Source organism: Pantherophis guttatus, chromosome 6, assembly GCF_059756535.1.
Source record: "Pantherophis guttatus breed Tessera chromosome 6, ASM5975653v1, whole genome shotgun sequence".
NCBI classification, from domain to species: Eukaryota; Metazoa; Chordata; class Lepidosauria; order Squamata; family Colubridae; genus Pantherophis; species Pantherophis guttatus.
The window spans coordinates 44,486,933-44,510,342 of record NC_142068.1 but is presented as its reverse complement, the minus strand read 5'-3'; the positions used below and the strand labels follow the sequence as shown (position 1 = coordinate 44,510,342).

The window sequence follows — 23,410 nt, the reverse complement described above, 5'->3', positions numbered from 1 at the left end:
GATTGGAAAATAATCAAATTAGTTCATGATGTTAAACTGGATTAAGTTTAAAAAACAATTGAAAGAGTTTATTACTGGAAAGACCAGTTCTAAATGAAAGGCTAATGTTGGTAAAGCAAATGTAAACAATAGAATTTCAAATTATTTTTATAATTAAAAAATAATAATTTCACCCAGATCTATGGGATGGAAAAGATAAATGCTGTAAATATTTTATTTTCTGTGATCCAGAGCACAAGCAATAATAACATAACTTTTTCCCTTCTCAATGAGGATTTAATTATGTTTCATCAATTGGTCTCCACACTTTGGATCATCTGTACCAACTAGCCACACACTTGTTATCCTCACGATATCGTAAGCTTCTACAAAGAGACCTGTTAAACATTAGAGATATGTTCGGAATTAAATTTGGAAAAGTAGGCACAAGCTATTTCACTGTACCTATTGGGAGCTCTTTAAGGAGACAGGGCTTTTCCTGGACCTTTCATTGTAGTCACATAACCTCAGAAAAATATGCATTTCAATTCAGAAAGTGTAAGGAGGCAACAGAAACAGCCCTTTTAAGAAACTACCAAGAGGTTTGGCAAGGTGTGCACCAATGCACTTTTGCCCATTATGGATACAAATACTGCATGCATGTTCAGCTCCATGCCCTTGAAAATCCTATTGTCTGAACTGAGGAGGTGGCAGCCTGTTTTTCTGCTACATTCTGTATTTGTAAACGTATGGCCACCTTCTTTCCCAAAGTTTAAGAAATCCATAAAATCTATGCAATCAAGTAAGCTTCTCAGTTTGAGACACTGTTGCATAGAATATCAACAGCATAGAATTGTTTGTAATTATGGTGGTCATCTGAATTTACCTAGCAGTCATAATCTGATACTGTAGTTCTATTCTCAATTATACAGAATCACTTCCTTCCAGAACTGTAAACTGTGCCATTATGCATGCTTTCACTCCCTACTAAGACAACCAGAATGGTTGATATGTGCTGAATGGCACTATCCCTAACATCTTTGGGAAGGGAACCTCCTATATGAGTGTGTCAAGGCTTCCTGCTACTTTTACGTCCTCAACTTAATTTTGTCTATTAGTTAGTATCAAATAAAGATACCTTACCCTCATGTATCTTTCTTCACTCCTCAGATATGAAAACTTGTCAATGATACAAATCAGGAATTTCCTAGAAGGCCCGTTTAGCAGAATTTGCCTCTCAGTAAATGTTAGAGAAATTAAACTCCTTCTTCATTCATCACTATGATTTTATGTCTCTTTGAAAGATATGCAGTTTGCTTTTGGAAGGCGTTATCCACATCATCTCTTTGGCTGAGAGAGCAACTCTATATGCCAAAAAACATATTGCTTCTATTTGCTTTTATACTTATTTTAACACAGTTGATCTTGCCAATTCATTCTTTAGAATTTCTGAGTGGAATTGATTTTTTAAAAAATATACATTGCAATTCCTCTTCTCTTTCTATTGCTTTTGTTTCTTTTTAACAAATAGTATCTTTCAATTGTTCTATTCTAGGACATATGAATCATCCCACCAAGATACATATTAAAACGTATTTGCCTCTCTATTCTAATAGCTTCAGCTAATCTCATTTATTTCTTGTATTTTGAAAACTAGTCAAGGACAGCCAGGAATATTTTTTATTAATCCTTGTTAAGTGCAATTCATTTTCATCTCATTAGGATACCCCAGAATTTATTTCCAACACACAAATCTCTCAATGATATCCAAATAGTCAATATCATTTATGTTGTCTATTTCCATTTCCAATCTTTTTTATAGACTGGAAGTATAGATGAATGCACCACTTGAGCTTTTATGGCCATGTGTTTCCTTCTTAAATTTGCAAAGTTTGTAGTAATATATTTATAGATGTTCTTTGTAGTATCATTTACTTATATTAGCAGAAAAGAATAATTGTCAAGGAATGAATAAATTAAGAAGTTGTTTTTTGACATCCCTAATCCTTGTTCTGAACAGATAACATCCTTTATAATTTAATTAACATCTATAATTTAATTAATTAATTAATTAAAGGAGAGAATGGTTGATAGGTGACTTCAAGAAGACAAGTTATTGTGAATGAAGCCAGCTTGCTAACCAACAACTAATTTCAGATTTATACTCCACATTCCAACAAATGAGAACTATCTGTCCTCTATAGCCTCAGAATCTGATTGAACCCAGCTCAGTGGTGGGATGCAACCAGTTTAACAACTGGTTCGTGACCGCGCACTTTGCGTGCGCACCTGATACACTTACATGCAGCATTCAAAATACAGCAATTTGAAGCTCAGCTGCTTACCTTCTAAGGCAGCCCCAGTAAGTAGAACAGTGGAGGTGTGGAAATCAGCTGTGCCGCGCAAATCAGCTGAGGCAGAAAGAAGGAACTATAGGAAAGGATACGGCGGGTGCGGGTGGGTGGGGCCAGCTGATCATGAGAACTACTGGTTCGCCTGAACCGGTCCGAACTGGCTGAATCCCACCCCTGACCCAGCCCCTCCTTCTCTGGATATAAAAAAAGGCACAAGTAGTCCTCAACTTACAACTACAATTGAGCCTGAAATTTTGGTTGTAAGTCAGGTCACCACGTGACTGTACTCTATTTTATGACTGTTTTTACAATAGTCATTAAGCAAGTCACCACTGTAACTGTTACATGAATCATGTGGTCATTAAATAAAGCACATGGTGGTAAGTCCAAATCTAGCTTATCCAATGAGCATTTTTTGCTGGAAAATGACAAAAAAGTCACAAAATGTGATCATGTGACTACAGGATGCTGCAACTGGTCCTAAATCGCATCCTGGACATAAACTGTTTCAACTCCTACTCTCAAAACGACGCTACAGAGCACTGCACACCAGAACAACTAGACACAAGAAGAGTTTTTTCCTGAATGCCATCATTCTGCTAAACAAATAATTCCCTCAACACTGTCAAACTAGTTACTAAGTTTGCATTACTATTAATCTTCTCATCGTTCCTATCACCCATCTCCTCCCACTTATGACTGTATGACTGTAACCTTGTTGCTGGTATCCTTAAGATTTATATTGACTGTTTCCCTATGACTATCATTAAGTGTTGTACCTTATGATTCTTGATGAATGTATCTTTTCTTTTATGTACACCGAGAGCGTATGCACCAAGACAAATTCCTTGTGTGTCCAATCACACTTGGCCAATAAAGAATTCTATTCTATTCTATTCTATTCTATTCTATTCTATTCTATTCTATTCTATTCTATTCTATTCTATTCTATTCTATTCTATTCTAATTCTGTTCTATTCTATTCTAAATGCAAGCCAAGTCCCAAGTACCCAAAATGCAATTACATGATCACAGGGGTGGCGAGGAAGTCATAACTCTGAGGACAAGTCATAAGTAACTTTTTCAAGTCTGTCATAACTTTGAATGGTCATTAAGCAAGGGTTTGTAAGTCAAGGACTACCTGTACAACTGCTTAAAAACAAAGTGTTGGGTCAAGGAAGCAAGAACTACACAGCTTTCAATAAGGCAACTGGAACATTAATCAGAGGTAAATAATGAATCTTGGAAGCTGTTATAAGAATTTCCAGCTTTATTTATACTCAGTTAATTAAGTCAGAATCTCTGAGCAATTTGAAATGATTCTTCCCAGATCTCTATCCACCTGGGCTAAGTTGCCACTGAGGTAAACTGACAACTGACTCACTATCTTTTGTTTATGTCTGTATTTTCTTTCATTTGTTTCCTAGTCTCCCTAGAAACTTACACAAAACTCCAGAAATCCATATTGAGTGACTGATTAAGAATAAGGTTCTCTCTATATATAATAGTTTTGAGAAACTATGTGGAGTTCTCAAGTTCAGGGAATTATAGCACCGAAATATATAGTTTTAAGTAATTGCTGTTTTTGTAGAAATAGATAAAACATCAGGCTGGGGTTTTGCACTAGGTTTTTGTATCTGTTTGCTGTATTGAGCTAAATCTAATAATATCTTACTCTCTATACAAGTCAGAGAATTGGATGTAGATGTAGCTTTTATATATTCTTCAGACTGCACTAATAAGATAAAAAGTCTTGTATAGAATCTTTTGTTGAACTGTAATTGCAGTGAGCACAGAGAATGGCCTTGAAGGACAGAGGAAATGTTTGTTACTAAGGCAACAAACAGATAAATAAGTCTTGATTCCAAGGCAAGAAAATGGTTATGAAAATGCCTCAGTCAGGTCTTCCCCTTAATTCATATGAAGATAAAAAAGGAAAGGAAGGGAAACACATTCAGATTTTGTTACTACCATTGTTTTAAGTAGCTTTAGGCCTGCCTGGTCTTGGTTTCTTAGTTTGGTCTACATTATAGGGCTGATAATAATATTGGTAATTCTTTTCCCAGTCTCTTCATGGAAACATCTAATAAAAGGGCTCTCTTGTAGCACACCATTGCCATACCATCATCTTGTAGTTTGGACTATTGGACTTTCTTTTGGATATTTTTACTTTGAAGAAGTTGCCTGCTGGCACATACAATGCATGAAATTCTGTATACACATTTTACATAGAGACTCAGGAAGGGTGCCAAATAAAATATCTCTTAGAAGACAGGTAGTGGCAGCAGGAATTATCAAGCTAATACCTAAAAGAAGAAGGTGGGACAACTGTGAAAACTCAAGAGGACTTCTGGGAGAGGAGGTTTGTGTCAATCCTTTGAGGTAGTTCAAGTCTGGGAACAGACAAAACAAAAGCTACTGGAATTCTACTTTATTGTTTTAAGGTGAAATAATGGCATCTTCAAAAGCCTGTCAGAATTCTTTCTCCTTTCCTCTTATGCAAGCAAGGCAGGGTAAGCTTGAGTTTCTTCCTTGTCATCTCTATCTTTCTGAGCTAAGCTGATGTTTTCAATGATGGCTGCTGCATAATATCTTTAAGATTATCTCCATACTCCTCTACAATCGTCACAAAATGCTAACCTAATCATGTATTTTATGTTCACAGGATTGATAATTGACTGATTATGTGCCATCAAATCAGTGTTGGCTCTTAACAAGCACAGACAAATCTTTAAATCATTTGTCCAAAGTAGGAATAATTTGAACCAGGTCATTTGTGCCTCTAGTCTAGTGTGAATTCTGACTTGATTTGTTTATTGATCCATTTGTTGGATGTCTATGATATTCTCAGGTTTCTCTTAACACCAAATTTCAAAAGCAGCATACTCTTTCTATTCTTTAAAGTCCAACTTCTGCTTCTTTAAAGTTTAACTATAATGTCACAAGAGTACCATTGCTGATGTTTGTAGTTATAGATACATCACAAATCTGAGTTTCTTTTTCAAGACTTTCAGAGCTATTTCTACCACAGATTAAGTGATAATCTGTGGTATATTTCTTCATTGCATGTTCCTTTATGTTTATGTTCACAAGATAAGGAAGATTATGTATTTATTTATCCCATCTCACCAAACAAAGTGACTGTGGTCAGCTAGCTTAAACAGTCCAAAAATACCTAAAACCATAAATTGTTAAAATCATTAAAACCATTAAAAAGACCTGAAAAACAGAACAACAAATAAGCAAAAGATGAAAGGATGTTAATAATAATGGAGCTACCTCGCTAGTTTACCCTCCCTCTGGGGCCTAGGCCTGCTGGCATAATCAGGTCTTAAGGCACCTTTGGAAACTCAAAAGAGATGAGGTGACCTCACCTGGGCCAGAAGATTCCACAGCACGGGCACCACAGCAGAAAAGGCCTGCTTCTTAGGACCCACCAAATGTAGCTTCCTGGCACTCATAACATGCCATCTTTGCTAGATTTGTGAGATGGGTAGATGAAATCAAAGAGAGGCAGTCCCTCAGATAACCCAGTCCTATGCTATGAAGGGCTTTAAAGGTGAACACCAGTACCTTGAATTGGACCTGGAAAAGAACAAGTGCAGCTCATGAAGCAGAGACTAAAGACACACATAAATGCTCACACTGTTGCATTTTGCACCAGCTAAAGTTTCTAGATACTCTTCAAGGGCAGCCCCATGTAGAATAAACTACAATAGACCAACTAGAAAGTGATCAAGGTAAGAGTATTGAGAGTCCTTTCTATCTACTAACAGGACTAGGACTATCAATAATGTACCTTCCTCCATATAATAGATGCAGTGAACATTAATGCATTTTCAGCATGTTCCAGGTTCCAATCAGTCCCAGTTATTTTTAAGGATCTGATGCAGATAATCTGACTGTTGTTTGAGTAGTCAAGCATATAATTCTATAAAAATACAGTATGTGTAACTGTATAATATTTTTGTAGTCAGATAAAAATAATTAAGGAAATGCCAAGCATTTTGCCAAGCATTTAGCATTTGGAATTCAGTTGTCTTTTCTCCATGAGAAAGTTTTATGCTCTCTAGAAAAGCATCAGCCATATACATATAATAAAGCATAAAATTAAAAAAAGTCAACCAGAAATACAACACTCTTAAATTAATACCTGAAATAAATGCTATCCCCCAAATATTCTGGTAAACAGATTGAAAAAACCCCAGGAAAATGTCACATGGCATATTATTTATTATAGGATATCTGTAGTTGCAATACAAGAGATTGTTCATGTAACTAAAGATGCAGTACCTCTTTGTTTGTTATCCAAGATCCTTGCAAGATAGGTCAGAAGTGCAGAATTAAAACAATATATAGTCTGTCACCATTTCCCTTTCATGTAGAGAAGAAAAGATTCCAGGCTAAGAGGTTCTTGGCTGCCAGGGAGGAGGGCCACTTAACTTGCTCCCACTCACCTCAGGTCTACCTGAGTAATTACAATCATTGTAGTTACCCACACAGCCCTTAAAAGAAATCTGCAAAGAAATCCAAGTTAACTTCCTTCACAAAGGTAATTAAAATAGTGTAGGATAATTAAGGAAATAGTGAAGCATGCAATTTGAATAGTAAATAAAATCCGAAAACATTGGTCTAGCAGCAAGTACGTAGTGCTGAGATAAGACATTTTAGCCAAGCAGGATTGATTGAATAACAGTTGGGTCAATGAGTCACTCAGGAACTGCCCAAGAACAGTGAGAAACAACAAGATAGGTATTTTGCCAGGTTATATATTGTTCAGCTGAATGACTTTAATATCCTTTCTCTGATCAATGAATAAGATTATAGCAGGCATGGAATATGTCGGCATTATTCTGTTAATTCTGTTAATACTTTCAGTAAATGAGAATAGATAGAACAGTTCCTGCCAGTAGCCTGGTACATTTACAAAGAAAATAAGCTATAAGTAGCCAAGCTAAGAAATCACACAGCCATCTTGGCTAACTTCAAGGGAATTTTAGGAATGGCAAAAAGAAAAAAAAAATTAACACCAAGTTTCCTGAGGTACTATTGCACAGAAATGAACAGCCAAGGAACAGAGTGGGAGGGACTATGAACTGCCAGGAGCAATGCAAGAAGTTGTACAAAGGACAGACACAGTTTGCTTATAGTGGCATGGCCATGCTATGCCTATGTAAGGGCCTGTAATGTCGGGAGTCCATCACCCTTATATATTATCTGACTATGGTTGCCAATATGTAGGCACCAGGTGTTCCATCTGTACTGAACTGCTACTACAGTATGTAATAGGGCTAGGCAAATAAGCTGGAGAAGGTTTTAATCATAGCAATGTTGCAAGGTAAGTCCTGTTCTTGAAACTGTGAAGAGGTAATGATCTCATAAAGGTTTAGGATAGTTCACGGGTGTCAAACTCACAGCATCAAATTGCTATCATGTGATGTTTCGTGACTTTTTTCCCTTTGCATAGCTGGGATGGGCCTGGCCTGCGCATGACGCATCCGGGCCACCAGTTTGATACCCCTGATCCGATAGTCACTCTGTGGGTCTTTTCAGATCATTTGCTCATACAGAAAACCCCTCCAGTTGAATTGCTGCCAAATAATTCATACAAATCTACTATACAATATATACTACTGTTCATCCCAAACTTGTGAAGAATTACAGGGTTTAATTTTTTTGTGAAATAAAATTATGGGGAACATTGCAGATCTCATTGTCTAACAAAAGGTAATAGAATACTGATAAATCAAACCAGTTATTCAGCTTCTATGTTTATTCATAAATTATCATGTGTATGGTACATTATATAAGAAAATAATTCAATCCAGATAAACTGTTGATATCCTGCTGGTATGTTTTCAATCTCCAGGCCATCTGTCAGGATTCAAGTCTGAATGTAGGGTTTTAAAAACTGGTCTTTCAACTTCAAGCACTGGCCAGGAAGATAATAACCCTCCTTCTCCTAGTAGTTTAATACATAAAATGGGCAAAAGATGTACTACATGACAATCAGCAGATAGCAGCCTTATAATCAATTAGGGCAAACAGCCCTTGTCATGTTCCCTTTCTACTTTATAATAATGCAATAGTATGCTTGCTATTTAAACTAAATAAGCAAGGAGCTGCCATTCCTTTTTTCAATTTCACAACGTGTATCCACTGACTTCTCCTGTTTTGTTCTTAAGGTATCACTACTATTGACCTGTCAGGATGCCACTCCATTACTGTTACAGACTGCTCCTTTATGTTCTATGACCAATTATGATAAGTAAGGTTTCCAAACCAGCTGAAGCAAAAACAAACAGATCAACTAATTTATGGTATCAATTTACCAAGCTTTCACTGGCTTTTCAAACTCATTTTACATTATTCCATCATCCATATAACTTTTGGAGACAATATACAGGAACACCAGATAATCAATTCTTAAGGTAATTCTGGGAGGATTGTACTCAATAGAATAAACAGAGGAATCACAAATGCAGCAAAGATGGCTTATCAAATGTTAAAGGTGCACTGAAATGGATTGTTATCTAAGAACCTTCTATCTGGCATATCTGGTTTACATTTGTAAACCACCCAGAATCACTTAGTTAAGATGGATAGTGTAAAAATTAGATAGAGAGGGAGAGGGAGAGGGAGAGAGGGAGAGGGAGAGGGAGAGGGAGAGGGAGAGGGAGAGGGAGAGAGAGAGAGAGATGAAATGTGTTTGAATATTAGTAGCTCAGGTTGGAAAGAAAGGAAAGAGAAAGAAAGAAAGAAAAGAAAAGAAAAGAAAAGAAAAGAAAAGAAAAGAAAAGAAAAGAAAAGGAAGAAAGAAAGAAAGAAAGAAAGAAAGAAAGAAAGAAAGAAAGAAAGAAAGAAAGGTAATTTTAATTCAAAACAGAATCATATGACCTCTAAAATAATCTAACATGAGACAGTGACAATTCAGAGAGCTTTAAAAGGAAACAGACAAATCCAGGGACAGAAGCAGTGGTGGGTTGCTCCCGGTTCTGTCCGGTTCTATAGAACCAGATCATTGGTGATCTGCGTATGCGCAGAAGAGTGTGCAAGCGAGTGAAGCAAGCAAGCAAACGCAATCCCGCTGCAAACCGGTAATAAAAGTAAGTGGAACCAACCCCTTTTCAGAAGCTACAATTTAAATCTGTATTAGTCACAACCACTGTATTAGTCACAACCACTGTACATATAAACAAGTAAATTCTCCTTTGAGACAAATTTGGTTCCTGGTGATTTCATGGACACATCTATGTAGTTTTTTTGGCAACTGTACAATGTGTTTGATTCTGCCTTTTTCCAGGATACTTTTTCAACTTTCCATTGTAATCTACAACCTTGATATTTCCTGGTGATTTCCCTTCCAAGTACTATCTCTGTTTGGCATATTGAGATCAGTCAAAGTTGGCTAGGTCTTACTACATAATATAGTATTAACCCATAATAATGTGGTATTCATATATCACTGCTGAAAAGCACATGTGAGAGGATGGTACTCTGTTCATATCTTACATTTGAGCAACACTCTCCTGGGTTCATCTATAAAGGTGATTTCACATAATTTCTGAATTTTCTCCAAATACAGAGTAGCCTTCATTGGCTTGCTATCTTTCACACGTTGGGATTTCAGTTTAGTATTCCCAGAGATATAGCCATTGACTGGCTAGGAATGAACCCAATACATCTAAAGCAGGGGTGTCAAACCTGCGTCGTCACGGTGGCGTCATGTGACATAGTGGGACTTTTTTCCCCTTCGCTAAACCAGGCGTGGGCGTGGCCAGCATCTGGGCCACAAGTTTGACAGTCTTGATCTAGAGGATATCAGTTTGTTGACAGCTGATTTAAAGAAAGAGTTGGTTTAACTGATGATATATTGACAAGAATGTATTAACATTCTTCTCCTTTGGATTCATATTTTCCATTGAGGTAGTCTTATTAAGCAATGTTTCTCAACCTTGGTAAATTTGAGATATATAGACTTCAACTCTCAGAATTTTGGGAGCTGAAGTCCACACACATCTTAAAGTCCAGAGTATATGCTTTTAAAGGTAGGTGTAATGTGGCAATACACTAGTTTCACAGGCAACTATTTGCCTACTAAAAACCTTGGATTTTTTTTTTTCTTCTTCTTCTTCTTTTGCATTTCCTGCCTAAAGGGGAAATAGAAGTCTATACACTGGGATACCATTAAAAAAAAGCTGTGTTTTTTTTTTTGCAAGAAATAGGTGTATTTTGAACTACAGACAATCCAGTAACATGTCTGAGATAGGCCACCCCATTAGCATCTGCAGGGTCCAACAGCATCAAAATGGCAGGGCACGACCAGGCATTTGAAGCCTTGCCTTTTTTTAATGTGTACTCCAGACATTGTATGCTTATAAAAAAAGGGCAAGGCTTCTATCATGTCAATCACCCCTCCCCTTTTGATGCTATTGACATACTGTTTCCCCCCCACAGATATGCCTAGATAATCTTGATCCAATCATGACTGAACAATGAACAATGCTGTAAACAACCATGCAAGTTATGGAGAATCTTTGCATCCCAGCCACTTAAGGTCTATATTGAAACTACCCTACGCCTATCAAAGCAAAATGCCATCATATAGATTGTTGCCTGGGACAAATTCCTGCTTTTCATATATGCTCAACAACTTAATGGTGGCACTGTTTTACATCAGCATCTCATTTTCTGCAAGGAATATTACCTTTTCCCAACCAGAATTTAGGATAGAAATATCCTGGCACTTTTGAATATTTTTCTTATACTACTCTTTTATTTATATTACACATGGCACTTTCATATCATATATATGACAAACTTTTCTTATTTATCCAGAATAATACCAGCAGTCTAGGTTATCAGGCACAGCTTGTTTTGATTATCTACCAGAAAGGCCAAGATTACACCTGAGACTTCAGCATACAAGCATGTGCTCCAACACCAATTTATGTTTGATTACAAATATAATGGTTTGCTTTTGGGTACAGTGACACAGAGTGGAAAGCTGCAAGGAAACATTCACACTAAATATATAAAAGCATATTCTCAGGCACAATTTCTATCATGTGCCATTATTATTAAAAGTACAACATAATGCAAAAATCAAAGGCAGCCAATATACAGAAAATTGCAGGTTTAAACTTGAATGAAAAAAACCAGAACCCAAATAGAACTGTACTGCCCCCTCTTCCTCTTTTCAGCCCATATTCATATATATGTCCATTACAACATGCTCAATCCAAGATAACAACATGGCATGACAAACATTTCTTTGCAGTCATCTTACATGCTCCAAAGATCATTAACAAGGATTTTTAAGCAGAATAGTTTTCACAATTTCGATAGATGTCACACATACACATTTAAACACATACATATACTTTCACTGTACCCTTTACATGTGATCCAAACTTAAAGCAGGTATCCATGCTTGTTCCACTGACTATAATAAGTCTCCTTAACAGCAAACCCATCATCTCAGAATCAACAAACATAAAAGTCCTCATTCAACAAGCACTTTCCTTCTAGTTAGTGAGGTTGGAAATACAGTGGGAAGCCGGTAGAATGAACTCAGTTCCCTCTTGAATGGCAAAACTGAAAGACTATACACATTTCACATGAATATTCATGAGTTCTTCAACTTTTGTCTGTATCGAGGCTGACATTACAGCTGTTTTCAGCGGCCACAAATTCCTCCAAGAGTTTCTCGCTCCCTCCCCTCCCCAGTTCTTCCTCTGGGTTGAAAGAAAGCGGGAGGGGGAGTCTGCTTTTGCTGCTTATTCAGAGCAATTTATCTTTTTTCTCTTACCCCTTGGCTCTTCCATCCCCTTTGCTCACGCCTGCTATTCTTCCTTCTCCCGCTTCTTTGATCAGCTTCTGCTGCCTCTGAGAGGGGCACATGCAGCAGGGTTATTTAACGGTCCAAGGCCGTGGGAGGGGTTATTTGATGACTCAGAAGGAGAACAGGTCAGATTGTCTGCACCACCAGTGGAAGTCTGCATCTCTTGCAGTGCAATTCTTATAAGTTTCATCTTGGGTATTTGATGGCCCTTTATTCAGGTATATGCATTACCTTTTTATCCTTCCAACTTTCAGAAGTCAGATGTGTATATCTTATTGTACGGTCATATTTCAGAGGGAACTAGTGCCATTGTTATGTACACAATTACTTACATTCTTTTGAAGTTGCCTGACATACAAGTTATTGGATCCAAATAGAAGAACTATTTACAGTAGAACATTTCTGTGCCCCTCGTTCCTGCTACCTTTGGTGATTATAAATGCTAGACAAAAGCTGTCCTTTCCTGCAGCCCCATGGTTTTGGGATTAGACTTTCCCTCCATAGATATGTGGTTTTGTTTCCATTTTATTAAATTGGTACATTATTATAGCTTGAATACACCCTTGATTAAAAATAAATGAAATTCTCTCTCTCTCTCTCTCTCTCCCTCTCTCTCTCTCTCTCTCTCTCTCTCCCCCCCCCTCCAGAGGCAGCTTCTTCCTAAGAAGCTGACCAGAACTACATCCTTAGCACATTTATTTTATATACACAATGTACTTTTATTTAAAGAAATATCTTCTCTTTCCTCTGTATGAGAAGCTTAGCAGAAGAATAATACAGGGCTATGGAATCTGTGGGTGTAAGTATGGAATTAGCTTTGCATAATCAACTTTCTATTTTTTAAATAATAACAGTATCATTATTTGGATAGAGGTTTTGGCAGGCATCAAATGTGATGTCTGCAGACAAATTGATCTTCTTGGTCATCATACTGCAAACCTCTGATATACATATTTTTAGATAAACTGAGACTTGATATTCAATTTCTTACTCTCTGTCCTGGTTTTATTTCTGTAAGTAGAATAATTTATTCAGAGTTCTGAATGGCTGAATATCCCCATCTTTGGTGTACAGTCTCTGTTTATCTTTTAAAATTATTTCTTAACCAAGTTATTTTAGAAATATACAGCACCAATAAGCCAGGGATTCCTCCTGAAAGGAGCATTATGTGAACCATATGTACAGTGACAACCTCCTCTTCCAAATAAATGCTGATAGAATAGGGTGGGGATATGTTGAATCAGCTTTGCTTGCTTTTTCCTCTAAGTTGTCAACTGGTCAATTGGTTGACACTCCAAACTGAAGTAGTTGCAGCCATCCATGCAAAATTAACACAAATGGTACAATATCTGCATGAGCTGATATAGCTTAGAACAATATTGGTTGTATCTAGAACTCCATATCTGGAGCTATGTAATAACAGGAGAATTTAAACATGGATCCATGGATCCTGGCTGAACAGAATTGTAAGTACCTCATTGCTTCTTGGTAATGAAGAGCCAGGGGTCAACCAATCAACTACGTATATATGTTGTCTAATGGAAAATGACATCATAGTCAGATTTCCTGCACAGGCAAAATAAGAATCAACCCTGGATACAGTACCAATAAAGGAGAATATTTGTAGCTCAGGGTTGAAATGAGGGTTCCTTGATGCTCTCTGAGCTTGGTTGTTTTCTTGCAGGTGTTTCATTACCCAAACTAAGCAACATCAATAGTGCTTTTGGGCAGAGTGTTAAAGAACTGGAAGAAAGAGGCCTTCCAGGATCACAGTAACAAAAGTAATAGGAAATATCAATGGTCCTCTGCACACATCAACAAGACCCACTTTGACTTCATGGAATGATTTAAGCTGCAATAAGATGAAAAACATCACTTAAATAGGGGACCACTTAAGTCTGTCTTTGGATTGCTTTACCTTTAGTGAATCTTGAGATACAAGCAGGGACATATAGACATGTGCTCAGGGAAGACCTGCTAGGGCATCCTCAAACCAAAATAAAGATATTTCAGTAACCAACTAACAGTGAATCTTCAGCATAACTAAATACAGCCTTTACTGTGAATGTCATAGCAACACAGAATATTAACTACAAATTCGGGAATCCAACTATTATGTCTATGTCAATTCCCAGGGTTTAAATCCTAGGATGACTAATTTTTTGTTGCAATGGACTTTTGCTTTTTCCCCAAATTGGAATTGGGAGGGCACCTTCATTACTTAATGGTCTTGACCACTTTGAGGCTCTTTGCTTACTGCCTTACCAGCTTCAGCCATCACATCAAGATACTTTCCACTCAGAAAACTGTAATATTTTTTCCTAATCATGTATTTATTGCCAACTGGGGAACACAATTATGTTTAGAACATTTTCATTTCATACTTTAATATAGAAGTATGATATTAAATGATATTTTTATAAATAACATAAATATGAAGTATTTATAGTTGTCAGCCATGTGGTGGGGACATTTTCTCCATAAGATTCATTACACAAGTTGCTCATTTATCTCATGCTATTTTATAGAGGTGTATGTGTTACCCATTATAATTGTCATGTTCAGACTTTTCATGCACTTGACCTTATTGTACCTCCCCAGCTTTTGTTAGGATTAGGGTGGGTTATAAACACTGTAAAATAAACAAAACATAGCTTATAAGTGCGATGTCCCATCTAGCATGATTTTTATCTCCAAACAGAAAAGACTAATATAATTATTTTCCACCCATTAGCACAAAAATCACATGTGCTTTTTAAAATGTACAGTATTTGTTGAAATGACACTTGGCAAGAATATTACACCATAATTAAAGCATGGCTGACATTTTATCCTGCTTGAAAGATCAACTGGGTACATCCCTCCCACTGTGTAGGGTCTCCTGCTTGAGCTGGGGGTTGGACTAGATGACCTATAAGATCCCTTCCAACTCTGTCAATCTGTTAATCTGATACTGATGTATATTCCTTTCTTAGCTCAAAGCGAACTTACAAGTTTCCAGGAATTCCAGCCAGCATGATAAGAGGTGCTTGTACTTGTAGTTCAGCAAGATCTGTAAGATTACAAATTGCCAGTTACTGTTCTAAAAAGTAGATTTTGCTATAGAATTGCAAAACTTTTATTTAGCTATATTGAGGTAATTGAAAAACCAACTATGTTTGGATTACTAAATATGTCACCTCTTGGAATCCACTTGAGACACTTCAGCATTTGAGAGTAGATCTCCAACAGAAGTATTCCTGAATATACAGCACGTTTATTATAATTACCGAATGGTAGTGCTGAGCATGATGGCGATGGTAAATTTATTTCTGTTAATATGGTAATATCTGAGTGTTTCCTTTTACGTCAGTCTGTTCTCATTTATGATAATTTGCTACATGTTCCACTTTTATATTTTTAAACTTCCTAGAGGTGGTAAGACTTGTGTTTTCCGTTATGAATACTATTGTGCAACAGACTTAAGATGTTAGCCTAGCATACTACTGCCATGAATCAAATTTTTTTCAGTGGTGAGGAATCATGAGAAAACTCTATTTTGCAGTTCTTCAAAGAGCTGTGAGGAAACAAAAATGTGCAGCTCTTTACCACAGGATTCCAGAAACTTAGTCCAATAATTTTTCTGTTAACTTTCTTACATAATACTCTCTATCTGTTTATAGGATAATGCACATTTTTCTTTTTAGACACATTTTAGCACTTTGCCAATTACAGGTAGAATCAGAGCAAATGAATCCTATCCTGTAACTCTTGAGAGAAATTACAGGAGAGAAGTTTTCTTGTATCAAGAAAAGCAATATGATTTAATTCATGATTTAAGCATTTTCCTTAACCAGAAATCCACTGAATCCTGAATAAATATGTGTTTTTTTTTCTTCAAATATGCAGCATTCCCTGAGGGAGAGGGAACAATAATTTTCTAGATTATGAGTGTGTAGTTTTTAGTTCCTTTTTGTTTCTGTTTGGCTCTGTGGTGCTATCTCTTTCTATAAACAGTAGCTGCATTAGAGTGGTTTCAATTTGCAGGGGAAGTCACCATATGTTCTTCCTTGAAGCAAAGCTTTGGGGAAGTTGCCAAACTTAAAGAAAAAAAGTATACTTTAAATAAAAAATGCAGAACTTATCTTGTGTCCATAGAGCAGATCACAAGAATATCACATTTTCTTATATATTTTACTCTAAGCAGCATTTGAAAATACTCATTATAGGACTGGGGGTAGAACAGCACCGTCTTCCTGGAATTCCATACAGCTTGGTTATTTATTTATTTAAGTAAAACTTCATTTATTTGAGAAAATACCCATACGGGAGAAACATAAAGGTAGATAGCTTAAGATGAGGAAGCATCTTTGGGATGTAGTTTGTACTCCTTGGAAATCCATAAAACTTCTATTAGAATATTTATTTATAAGCATGGCTTCTGCTATCCTCTCACTCTCTCTTTTTCTCCCTCTTTCTCTCACTGCATATGAAGACAAATTATGAGAAATCCAGTGATGTTATTTCAAAGGAAACTAGTCCAGAGAAAATGTTGAACATGGAAATGCCCACTGTTTTTATGAATGTGTTTATGTTACAGAGCATAAAAGAGCTTTATACATTGTAATTATGTAAAATATATCTCAGATGAATCAATGGTATCTATATGATTCAAATGTGAATCTAAACTTGTAAATTCATGATATCCATAATGAGACCCTGAACAGTTCTCCCCAATTGATATGAATAATTTATGAAGGAAGCACATTTCTACCCTTGTTTAGGATACACAGTTTGCTGGACTATGTGAGAAAATCCATAAAATTCTAGGAGACAACATTGTTAAATATTATTTCAATATCAGATCACAATTAAAATCTCCTAACATTGCAAATTAATTATCCAGGGACCAGACTAAAAATATAAAAATAGCTTTTATAATTAAAAGCCTAGTGTAGATAGCATTTTCCAACAAATTAAATAAAATTGATTGTACTACAACTTTACATATTATTTTATAAAATACTAGTTCCTCTTCAGGATGAAAGGGCCAAAACTGTAGACTATTAATCTCCTAATAGTCTAAAATTTGAAAATGAAAAATGAACCGTTTAAATAATTCATATAGTACAGGCTTTCCAAATTTCATGCTCAAACTATATTAGATTTTAAAGGACACGAACAACTCCTGAAATTGCTCCAGAAATAGATAATTACATAGCTGATAATCTACTGGTGTTACATAATCTAATTAGTATACTAAGATCCCAGTGAATATTCCTGCTATTGCATAAAATGAAGTTTCCATACCATTTTCAAGTGCAAGCCCGTGAAGCATTTTACAGTAATCCAGCTTTGTTGCAATTAAAACATGTATTATTAAATCTCAAAATTCTCTAAAAATTGCTGCAACCTAAATAGATGAAAACACTAGCCATTCTAACCTAAGAGTGTTAAAAGAATTTCAGCATTTAGTGAGGCTCCTTCCTCCACAAAATTCTTTCATAAAATGAGTGATTTTTTTACATAGTTAGGACAACAATTAAATTTCAAGGCAGAAACTGCCTTACTTGGGACATACTACCACAGCTGACTTTGTGCAAAATATATTCACTTTCTATTGAAACCAAAATTTGAAAAGTTCTCTTCAAATTTTGAAAAAAATCTGATCACAATCCATTTTTTTAATTCTATACCAGTCCAAAATGGAATTATTAAACTTTACATACAATTTATAAAGGATACCTTAAAATATAAATATAAAAGAATTGTGATAAGATCACAATACAATTTATCTCTGGATAAAGAACGAAACCCGGAAACAGGAAAGAAAAACTTAGTAAATTGTCCTTCAGGTTTCTTTCCCTGGAGTAGCATAACTTAAAAGATGTTGTTTCCTCTTCCAGCTAGAGCACAAAAGGCTGACCATGACAAAATTCCATAAGCAAAGTTGGCATCACGTAACAACTGCTGCCTCGGCGTCTTCAGTAGAATGTATGTAATTTTGGTAAAACGGGGGAAGAGGGGGGCACAAAGGCCATATTTTCTCTTTAAGTACAATAGTATGCTAAGGCTACATTCTAAAATTTATGTGGGGCCATGACAAAGAAGTGGAACTGAGACCAGTACTAAATTCAGTGGCTTTAATTTCATTCACACTGAATTAATATTATATGAAAATAATTGTAATTAATAGGAACATTCCCCACAAATTTGCTATTTCTGTCACAAAAATGTGTCATTTGGATTTTTTAAACTTTGTATGTATTCTTTAAATCTGTAGTAAAATAAATTTTAAAAACCCTTTCTAATCATTTATATCACCTCTTTGCAGACAGAGGACAGTGATACCTCAACTATCTCCTTTGTGATACTAATTCCTATGTTCAGAATTACAGAGGAAATAAAATGTCCATGCTTTATTATTTTGCATTTGCTTACAGAAACATTTTGTTGTTTGATAGATATGTATGTACAGTATATAAATACATACACACACACCTTAAACAATACAAGATATCCCCTTGTGGTCACCCCCACCCACCTTACATGGGACCTCATGGTGCATTTTCCTGCTCTGTTTCCGAGTACTGTATTTATACTTCATTGGCTCAAGTTCTGCTTTCTGGTTTGTCTACTGTACTTTTCTTTCTTCTAGGTAAGCCCCTGCCATTCAACAGGCTATTTGCTGCTGCACCATATTTTCTCTACTTGTTCTGAAAAATACATGCTATATATTCTATTATGGCAGGTCTTCCTTATTAGCATAAAAGATCTAATACTTGCCTTACCTACAGAACATCCTTGGTTTGAATCTCAGGCTTGTTAGATTTGTTAGTTTGTTTGGCCACTTCTAGTTACTTTCCCCTTCTTTCTTTTCTGCTGGGCAGTTACTCGTTGTTTTAAAAAAACGAATAAGTACACAGGTATACCATTTCATTAGCTTTCTAGTACCATATTTTGTTCTTCTGAAGGTTGGGGCCAATGTATATTGATGGAACTATGTGAATGAGCCAAAATACAAGAATTTGGGTTAACATTGCTTAATTTGTACAGAAGGATTTAGTTCTATAAAACAAGGAACAGATACTAACAAATAAGAATCAGAGAAGAAGGAACTCCCTATATACAAGAAGTTTGGGATCAAAGCATATGTGTGCTTCTCTCTTTCCTTGGGTATGAGACTATTGAATTCAAAGAGGATAGTTTCTGTATGATTAGGCATGACTTGTATAGCTTTGCTTCAATCAAGGACTGGCATGATTTTTTTCATCCAGAAGAATTAATATGTTCAAGATTTGAATTTTTATGGTCAATTTTTATTGCTGAGCATTCCTGAGAAAACATAGCTGCTCTGAATATAACATTTATCATACACTTCCCCAAGATAGCCCGATTCTAGTTTCTTGTAGCACTATTTTTAAATGTGTAGCAGGAGCTCTTAAAATGGAGAAGTAAACTCATGTGACTCTTGAATGTTGTAACTTCATATTTCTTAATTGTTTCAGTAGCTTTCATGCTATGTTCTTTCATGCTTTTCAGAGGTTTGAACAGGAGCGAGTGGGTTGGATGAAAACATTTCTTTATTAAATGAATTTCAAGAATGAAAAGCATTATTCTTGAATTATTGTATTTTTCCTGACATGTCCTCCCTACAATTTCCAAAGGTTATTTCCAGATTTACTTGTTCTTTTTATCTAGAGACTCAAACATGTAGCAAAAATACATATAGAATTCAGTTTCTAAAAAAAACCTCAACTCATTCACGTGCCCCAGCACACCTCCTAATTCAAAACCTAGGTAACTATTGGTAGGTTAGATTTGAATATCAGAAAAATAAAAGCAAGATGCCAACATGAAATAGTTGTTATAGGTGATGGCTCCCAAGATCTACTTATTTAAACTTTCAGGCAAAACTTGACTAATGCATCAAAGTTTGGCCCATGAAACTTCAGCACTTTTCTCACGTATCCTGGATTTTTTTCCAATACATTGCCATTGCCTTATCCAGTTCCCATGGAAACTATGTTATTTTGGAAACCATCCTTTGTTATTCAAACTCTTCATTCTATATTTTCCCATATACTGTATACTTTAAAACTTGTTTGCCTTTTTGTACTGCTTTTTTTACTACTTATGAGTCTCATAAGCTCCTTCTTTGATATAGCCTGGCCTTTATTCCTCTAAGAAATGTAACTGCCTAGTTACATTTTGTAAATTTATATTTACCTAATATCCATCCCTCCAAACCCAAATATTATTTTTCTTCTTCCCCTGCCTGTAGCCAATTTTATGCATATTCAGTCAAAAGTCAATTCACTACTTTAGGGAGACTTACATCAACAGAAATATAACGTCAAGATTATGAGAATGTATAGTTCTACTCTATGCTGCATTGGTCACTTTGCATCCAGGATACTGTGTCTAGTTTTGGTTGCCACAATACAAGAAGGATGTTGAGGAACTGGAAAGAGTGTATAGAAGAACAACAAAGATACTAATGGGCCTGAAGACTAAATTCTATGTAGAATACTTAAAGGAACTGATATATTTAGCTTAAAGAAAACTAAAAGAAAATATGATAGCAGTTTTCCCATACTTGAAAGCTTATCACAGGGAAGAGAGTATAGATTTATTTTTCATAGTCCCTGAAGGAAGAAGAAGAACCAATGGGTAGAGTTTTACTGTGAGATATCCAAACTTTATAAAGAGGAATTTCCTGACTTGTGAGCTATTAAGTAGTGGGACAGGTTGCGTCTAGAAGCTGTGGTTGCTCCAGCATTGGTGGTTTTAAATAAAAGTTGGAATCAGTTGTCGTGATTCTTGCTCTGGGCAGCAGGGTGGATTACAAAATCACGAAAGTCCCATTCAACTCTATATTTCTGTGGCCTGTGTCTAGAAGATAGAAAATGCTTCCATTTGAGACTATTGTTCTTATGTTATTCACAAAATTTTGTGAGACACCTATGTCCTCCATTTGTAACATCCACTTGTTTTCTTTTCACTTCTTTATATTTTAGACAAAGAATGCTTTGAGATGGATAACTTTTAATGTGCATAATCATGGCAGCTCTCCCATTCTTTTACCTTTAACACATTTTCTCTATAAAAATGTAAGAAATTAAAAGTTATAAATTGTGCCAAAAAGCTCGGAATGAAGTACAATGATCTTCATTTAAGGAGAGATGGAGAATTGTATAACAGCTCTGATTGCTAGTGATATAAAATCCTTTTAATACCTTAATTAAGCATCACTTAATTATCATAAAATTGGATAGGAACCAACAAATATTAAAATCAATCACACTATATACCAATCTATAGCACATAGCACAATAATATTCCATTGTTTACCATAACTATTTTCTGGCATACAAACATTTCTGAAATGAAGTAATAGCTTAGAATCATCCCCTCTTTTGTAGAAACAAATTCTATGGTACAGAGAAGACTATTTTTGTGCACCTGATCAACATTTGCCTGGGTTTAGTTTTATTAGATGTCTGGCAAAAGGATAGTAAGTCCTCTTTTTTTTTTATTTATTTATTTATTTATTTATTTATTTGTTTGTTTGTTTGTTTGTTTGTTTGTTTTAATTTGCATACCGCCCTTCTCCAGCAGGACTCAGGGTGGTGAACAGCCAGAATAAAACAGAACATACAAAATTTAAAAACAGTTTAAAAATAATTAAATATTTTGGTCACAATTTAAACAACCCAATTAAAATCAATTAAATTTAACCAAAAACAGTGGGATCAAGCCAGCCCGGCTAGGTGAAATAAATAAATTTTCAGGGCTCCTCATGTCCTCTGCCCAGTAGGCACAGCCTTAAAATCAAATATATCCCAGCTTTCTGAATATTTTTTTTTAAATAAATAAATAAATAAATATTTTGAGTTGTGTTTACAACAGTAACGATTCAAAATTTCATATATTGTGATCTTGAAAATTGCCTGCTTCTTTCTTTTCCTCATCCATCAACAGACTTGACAAACTAGATTTATGTTAATGATCTTTTTCCTAATTCTAGCAATTGGCTTCAATCCAGCCACTTCAAATCTATGATCTCTGTAGAGTCTGTAGATTGCATGTTTCTATGCTAAAATTTGAAAAGCATGTCATCATCAATTCAATGTTATTGCTAACATATGTATCCTTGAAAATAAAATTTTGTTGGAAAAATATTGCCATCGAAAAATCAGTCTTTCTGATGCTGGAAAAAGTAATTTCACATACCTGTAGGCCTAAGTACATTTTTTGCAGTATTTGCTGTAATTTTTGTTGCAGCTGCCAAGAAAGTTAAAACAGTTTGTGTGTCCTCCTTTTCTCTCCAGCTGTCCTTCTTTCGAATTGTCCGTCCTCCTTTCTCCATTCAGATATCTGGTAAATGTAGCTGGTCTTGAAAGTTAAGCAGGTCTGCCTGGTACTTGAATTTCCACTCAAGAGCAGCAGGAAACACAAGGCTGTAGGATAGACTGGGGAGTCAAAGAAACATTCTGGAAGGCAGTGAAAAATCAGTGCCATACTATTACCTGAAAATTTCTTGACTGTATCCCAGTATCTTCAGAGTCAAGCACAGTTGGAGGGATAATAAAGCATAATAAATGCTACAAACATAGTTCTCAGATGAAGTGAGCTCATTACAGCTTATGCCTTTTAATAAAATTGGCTGTTCAGAAAATGTACAACCAGTCTAATTTCAATTCCCTCGCCCTATGGGTGAGAAGCATTTGTAAATATTTTGTGTTTCTCTTCCAATATTCATACAGCTTACATCACGGGCTGGTTAAAGTTGACAGAATATTTCTATGACAGCAGTGTAAAATAGTGCTCTATAAAAACTGCTGGTCAGAGATGGGGCAGAGATCAGTTTGTATTTCAGATAGTATAAATCATAACCTAAAAATAACAATTGCAATAACTAAACTGAAATAATTAAAGTTATTGATTGGGCTCAGATTTAAAGCTATTAATTCTCTCATGACTGCATGCAGGTATGTTGCATTTCAGAATTTTCAATTATCCTGTAAGCAAAAAAACCCCCAAAACCCGTATTGGAAAGAGAGGCAATCAAACGAGAAGCTCTTTTAAGGATAGATAAAAGATGATAAAATAGGTAAAAAGGATTTTAAAAGGCTCATTTCAGGCTTTACTGCTCAAAATACAAACCGAACTCCATCCCATCTTTGACCTGCCGTTTCTTTACAGGACTGTATTACGACAGTGTCTTTGTTACAATTGTGTTTTTTTTCAG

General features: G+C 35.7%; 1 protein-coding gene across 8 annotated transcripts in view; it reads right to left on the bottom strand.

Moving 5' to 3' along the window:
* Positions 1 to 23,410, bottom strand: part of ENTPD1 (ectonucleoside triphosphate diphosphohydrolase 1) — a 57,917-nt gene that overhangs the window by 34,334 nt on the left and 173 nt on the right. Inside the window, exons 2-3 of one of the 8 annotated variants that reach the window (XM_087872768.1) lie at positions 22,393 to 22,619; positions 15,169 to 15,229 (exon numbers count right to left, since the gene is read on the bottom strand). Coding sequence is in view for 1 of the 8 variants with exons in the window: in XM_087872773.1 (XP_087728899.1) it covers positions 22,393 to 22,528 (136 nt within the window). In the remaining 7 variants the exon portion in view is untranslated. Of the gene's footprint in view, positions 1 to 1,122; positions 1,301 to 5,707; positions 5,919 to 12,144; positions 12,274 to 15,168; positions 15,230 to 22,392; positions 23,397 to 23,410 lie in introns of those variants that run through there. The other 7 variants (XM_087872769.1, XM_087872771.1, XM_034439825.3 and 4 more) reach the window with 7 other exon arrangements.